This window comes from Papaver somniferum, chromosome 10 (assembly GCF_003573695.1).
Source record: "Papaver somniferum cultivar HN1 chromosome 10, ASM357369v1, whole genome shotgun sequence".
NCBI classification, from domain to species: Eukaryota; Viridiplantae; Streptophyta; class Magnoliopsida; order Ranunculales; family Papaveraceae; genus Papaver; species Papaver somniferum.
This window is the reverse complement of record NC_039367.1, coordinates 27,820,960-27,827,076: the sequence shown is the minus strand read 5'-3', so window position 1 is coordinate 27,827,076 and position 6,117 is coordinate 27,820,960. Positions and strand designations below refer to the sequence as shown.

Below are 6,117 nucleotides of genomic sequence, written 5' to 3'. Positions count from 1 at the left end.
CCATACCATCTTATGGCTTCCTTCTTCTTTGTAGTAACTTTGTCTCTGTCCACCATAATTTTCTCGTGGCTGATCAAGTCTTTGAATTTTATTACTCCCAGCACGATTATAAAAATTCCTCTCTCTTTCAAATTTTTCTTGATCTCGGCTTCCCATAGCTACTATCTTCTGTTGATTATTATCTATCATTTTCTCTTGCTGTGGTTGCGAAGCGTTCGCAATGATATTGATCATTTTAGGAAGTAAACTTGCATTCGCTGTTATTGAACTAGTATTCGCGACTGGGTATGATTCCATTTCATTCTGTTTCTCCTCCAGAGCAACATATTCTTCTTGTAGTTCTCGCAGCTCAGTTATTGTAATTGTGTTTTTGATCCTGAAAATTTGGACGTACAATAGGTTGGTTGTGAACATAGCATTGATAAAAGATAAAATGAGATATCTTTCATATACTCTTCCCGCCATTTCACTGCACATTGTCTTCCACCTTTGTATCAAATGTTTCAAACTTTCACCAATTCTTTGTTTTAATCTAAATACATCTTCAATTCCAGGACGTGAAGAATTATTGCTTATGTAAGCTCCCAAGAATGTAGTCTGTAGATGGGAGAAAGATGATATAGTATTTTTGGGAAAACTCTCAAACCATTTTAACGCTTCTCTAGTCAGACTTGACGCAAAATATTTACATAATACTGCATCATGATTTTTCCACTGTAACATGCATCTCAGATAAGCTTTAATATGTTGTACTGCGCAGGTGCTCCCATCAAAAATGCTGGTTAATGCAGGCAAATTGCATTTTGGGGGTATTCCTCCCAACTGTACTTCTTGAGTGAATGGAGTTTTCGCAGCTTCTTCTATTGCTTCGTCTAATTGTCTCCTCCCTCATTCTTTTCTACTATTTAGCAATCCTCTTACTTCTACCAGTTCTCTTACGATTTGTTCGTTTACACCAAAATTTTGTTCCATTGGATTTTTTAATTCAGTTCTTCTCATTCTTTGCTCGTGCATGTTTTGTGCTGCGAAATCTTGAAATTCATCTTCGTCACCCTCCTTTTGTCTTTCTCTGCGAATTTGGTTATGTCTTTTATCTTCTTCTCTATGATTTTGTTCATTCCTCCTTCTTTCTCTTTGTTGTCTATTTATTCTTCTTTGTATTCTATCGTGCTCTTCATGAATATTAACATTGTTGCGATGTTCGCGGCTTCTTTCCCGGTTACCCTGATTATTTTGATACATTGCTTCTTGATATTCTTGTTCCTCTACTTCCGCTCTTAACCTCTGTCTTTCACGAGCTAAACGTGTTTGTTCAATGCATTGCCTCTCAATTTCAGCTTCAACAGTTTGTTGATTTCTGCGAGCTTCTCTCCCTCGCAACATTCTCCTTTCTTCTTCTGGATCTTCTTCGCCATTTTGGTAATTTTGTTCATGAAATTGTTCATTCCCTTGATTTCTATTGTCCTGCTCATTGTAAAAAATTTCACCTCGAGGAATAGAGCGATTTTCAATTATCTCTCCTCCTTCGCGACGCTCTTGATTTAGATTTTGCATTTCCCCTCGAATATCTTCATCAATTTCCATTACAGGTGATTTTCGTCTTATTTCTCTCCTAACCGACCATGAGTTTGATCCAGTAGTACTTCTGGACCTTCTATGCTGCAGTCTCATATTCTCCATTCTCAATTCCTGGTTTTGCCTTGTTAAATTTGCTCGTTCTTCTGCTTCTAACCTTCTTTCTTCATGTATTACTTGCCTCAATTCTTCTAGTGCCTCAATTTCTTCATTTCCTCGTATTACGCCTCCAACTTCTTCTTCGTCCTGCTCTTCTGTTGAGTTTTTCTTCCAAGTGTGTACACTTACTCTATCATGTTCAGTTGATATATTTTGCATCGGAATTTGTTGATCGGTTGTTTGAATTTGATTTTCCCCGTTATTTCTTGATCTGCCATTTCTTCTTATTTCCATTCTAAAGGATTCTCCCATTTCTTCTCTTCCTCTACTAGCAAGCCTCTCACTTCTTCTAATGGTTGTTGGTTGTTCTGAGATATTTCTCCTTCTTTCTATTCTTTCAATCTTAATGAATAGTTAAAATTTATACGTAAAAACTTTTACCGCTTCTTCAAGATCACAATATCGATTCTTAATCTTCACTCCCTGTTTCTAGCGCCATTATGTAGTTACAGGAAATCCCGCACTACACCATATATAAAAATTTGAATGATTATGATCTTTTATAAGAAGAACAACACTTTTCTTTTTATTGAATTACTGAAGCTTTTCAAGATACTCAAAAAATTGAGAACACAAATTAAAAACTTAAACTCTCTTTTTAGACTTTCTCTCTCCTCAAAACTTTCTTCCCACTCCAAAGAACCGATCCCTCCTTTGGACTTATTCAATCTCTTTATATAGGTTAATTAAATGGTGGATGACAGCTAGACTACGCTTCATTTTCGGATCTGGCTTGCGAGTATTTTCGCGAAGGTTATACTGTAACTTCTCGCCAACATTCTGAGCTCCGTAGAACCGTCACACTTTCTTCATGTTTCAACCACCGTCATCTGTTACGTCATTCTATGCGACACTCGCAAGATGTTGTTAACGAAACTGTCACAAATGTAATTATCTTGCGATATTCTGATCCTACAGTTGGCATGCCTTGGCGCGGAGGTGAGGCTGGCATGGTATGTCATTGGCTCAGTGGTGCGTCCGGCATGGTTGGCATGCCTTTGCGCGGAAGTGAGGCGGGCATGGTATGCCATTGGCTCGGTGGTGCGGCTGGCATGGTTGGCATGCCTTGGCGCGGAGGTGAGGCGGGCATGGTATGCCTTTGGCTCGGTGGTGCGGCTGGCATGGTTGGCATGCCTTGGTGCGGAGGTGAGGCTGGCATGGTATGCCATTGGATCTGTGGTGCGGATGACATGGTTGGCATGCCTTGGCGTGGAGGTAAGGCTGGCGTGGTATGCCATTGGATCGGTGGTGTGACTGGCATGGTTGGCATGCCTTGGCGCGGAGGTGAGGCTGGCATGATATGCCATTTGCTTAGTGGTGCAGCTGGCATGGTTGGCATGCCTTGGCGCGGAGGTGAGGCTGGCATGGTATGCCGTTGGCTCAGGGGTGCGGCTGGCATGGTTGGCATGTCTTGGCGCGGAGGTGAGGCTTGCATGGTATGCCATTGGATCGGTGGTGCGGCTGGCATGGTTGGCATGCCTTGGCGCGGAGATGTGTCTGGCATGATATGCAATTGACACGATTATCTAGCATGTGTGGTTTGCATGTGTAGAGACGATGACAGTCAGTACCGAGGGCTCTGTTATGGAGCATGGCACAAAAAAAAGGTACCCCGGTAATTTTACGCATATATGTTAAATGGTTCAATAAATGAGCTAGTGGAGACATTATTACTCAAGTTTTGTTTCTTTTTAGAGTGATGTCGTTGTTGACTAAGATTTTACGATTTTAACCCTAAGCTAAAAAACATCATCAACATTGATTCCCCTTCTTAGCTCGGAACAGGGGACTTGTTGTGAGGTAAGCATGAGATGGTGACAGACAAGGGAAAAATCGAAACGGAAAGTCATGAAAAAGATGGTCAGGAAGATCCGACTAACCTTTTTCTGGGAGATAAAGAAAATCAATGACTCTTGCATTGGCGGATTTGCGCAAATTCGGCTCGTGGTGCTCGGCCGCGGAGTGGTAGAGGTGGATGCTGGATGAGATGCAGACTTTTGGCATCAGCTTGAAAGGGAGCCGCTGGCATAGACTTGGTGTGAAATGGAGCCGTCGGCGTTGGTCTTTTTGGAATGGAGCCGTTAGCATTGGTCGGCTTGGAAAGGAGCCGTCCGCATTGGTCGTCTTGGAATGGAGCCTTCCACATTAGTCGTCTTGGGAAGGAGTCGTCAGCATTGGTCGGCTTGGAAAGGAGCCATCAGCATTGGTCGTCTTGGAAAGGAGTGGCTATCTTAAACTTGACGTGAGTGATGGCTTGAGTACTGACTTTATTTATGTGGAATGATGACAAATGGCTTCAGTTCCGTGGAAGGATGATGACTGGCTTCAGTTCCGTTCTTTCTTCTGCAGTGCCTCTCCAGAGGATTCCAAAATTTAACAAACTCCATTGCACTCATGGGACGGATGGATGAAATATATGCTCGACAACGATCATTTCAGGGCTTATCTTGGAGATTGTGGTTGCATTGTTGGTCCGTCCTCGACTTTAGGTTGTTTAGTTCCTGAACCTTCTAATCGCGATGATGATATGTAGTGGATGTTTGTATGGTCAAAAATCTTTCGGAGCCATTGGATGAAATAGATGAGTTGGGAGACGTTCCGTTGCCGATGTGCTGCTATCAAGTCTTCAAGGACTTTGTTCCAAGCGACATTCTTCGAACCATCCTCTGAATCTTGGACTATCGTATGGAATGGGATATGGTGAGCAGTCCCCAGTTATACTTCTGTTAGATCTGATGGCATGGACGAATATGTAAATGCATCTATGTGACGTGCTTTTGGGGTCTTTGACGCACGGTTTCATGTTGATAAATTCTTGCGGCTCGCAAAACTTCGACAGTGATGATGATGAAATCGGAAATAACCTGGTTGAGGGCAGTGAAGGCACCCATTCTGGTAGTCCTCATGTATAATTACCATGAGCCTATTTTCTTGTGGAACATGTGCTTCGGATGCATTCACTAGTAAGGTGGTGACTGCGTTTAATATTCTAAAAATGAAGGAGGCTTCATTCCCCAGTTGTAGCCTACTTTAATTGCATCGCCTTGAATCCACGCCTATGGGATTTGATACAATCTTATCATACACTCCTGTTGGGATGCTTGGAATATCACGTGGAAGAAACATTCTGGGCAACGAAGAAGTAGAAGTGAGAGATTCATGTCGTTAATCGTGGCTCCCTTTGTCTCTTAAAGAAAATGTTTCAGCTGCGTCTCTGGAGCTATCTCATGAATGCTTGATTGTCATCGGGGATGGACCGTGATGAGCAGTCCCCAGTCGCACTTATCTTTGGTTACTGAAGTTGTTTTCTCTAAGTAGGCTTGGGACCCGCCACGGCCTCGTAAAATGTCGCAGGAGCCTTCTAGACAGAGAGGTGATGATATTCTTACGCTACACCTTTGAAGGGTGGATGACCTTATCGTGGATATGACTTTTGGGTTGACCAGACAGTTGTATATGGTGGATTTTTGATAAAGGGTAAAATCGTAAACCCATAATTATACGAACTTCTGATCCATCAATTAGACGAGAGTATTGAGGCTCATGTCTCTCATCAAATCTCTAACTGAGAATACTGTCTCTCAGAGTATATGCAGATATGTAGTCTCTCAAATGAGGCAACGACATATCTCATGAATACCGAGAAATTTCAGTAATTACTTCTATATATAATCACGAGATTGGACGGCTCCTAGACAGCTTGCCTGCTAGTATAGAGAAATAACGTCTTCAGGGTGCAAAAACAGTTTTTCCTGACTATATAAAGGATATGACGCTTCAACAAGCTCATATCACTCAGAATAATTAATGCTACTAGACGATCGTACTAGTATAGAGCCATCAATTAATTATTCCTAAATTATTAGATTCATCCACTGAATCTCTAGAAAATATTCAAATATTTTCGTAATATTTCGTTAATTCAATTCATGGTTCTTCTCAACAGAATTCCATGGGTTAGTAATAAATATTCAACACATGGGCGTCTGAGTTACCTTCGAGTAAGCCCTGACTCAAAAGGTGCAAGTGTACTCGACGATGATGCACTAAAAATCACATGAATGCACGAACGAGTATTTCAAAATACGACGAGACGATGAACCTATGCAAAATAGGAAAGAAAATAATAAAATATTGACCAAGGTGTTGGGGGACTGGGCTCACCGGCCGGCCGTCTGTGCCGTGGCCCGTCTCACACCCAGTTTTATATTTTATCATATTTTTTTTTATTTTCCTTGATCTTATGAAAATTCTTTCATTTAAACAAATATCTTTCATTTTAAAGGAACTCCTCAGTTTCATGGTGTATCCTTCGCACCAAAGAAATAATATAAAATTGGGAAAAATGTCGTGGGACCATGCTCATTGGCTAACCGGCCATGC

The 6,117-nt window shown here is 41.6% G+C and overlaps 1 protein-coding gene across 1 annotated transcript; it reads right to left on the bottom strand.

Annotated features, from left to right (window-relative positions):
• Positions 1-888: 888 nt before the first annotated feature.
• Positions 889-1,968, bottom strand: LOC113315443 (trichohyalin-like). The gene has a single exon (XM_026563718.1). The coding sequence runs from the start codon at positions 1,966-1,968 to the stop codon at positions 889-891; it is 1,080 nt and encodes a 359-aa protein (XP_026419503.1).
• Between the last annotated feature and the right edge of the window lie 4,149 nt (positions 1,969-6,117).

What these genes read in the sequence shown, in the direction of transcription:
- LOC113315443 (XM_026563718.1), bottom strand. Translation starts at nt 1,968, where the DNA reads ATGGAAATAAGAAGAAATGGCAGATCAAGAAATAACGGGGAAAATCAA.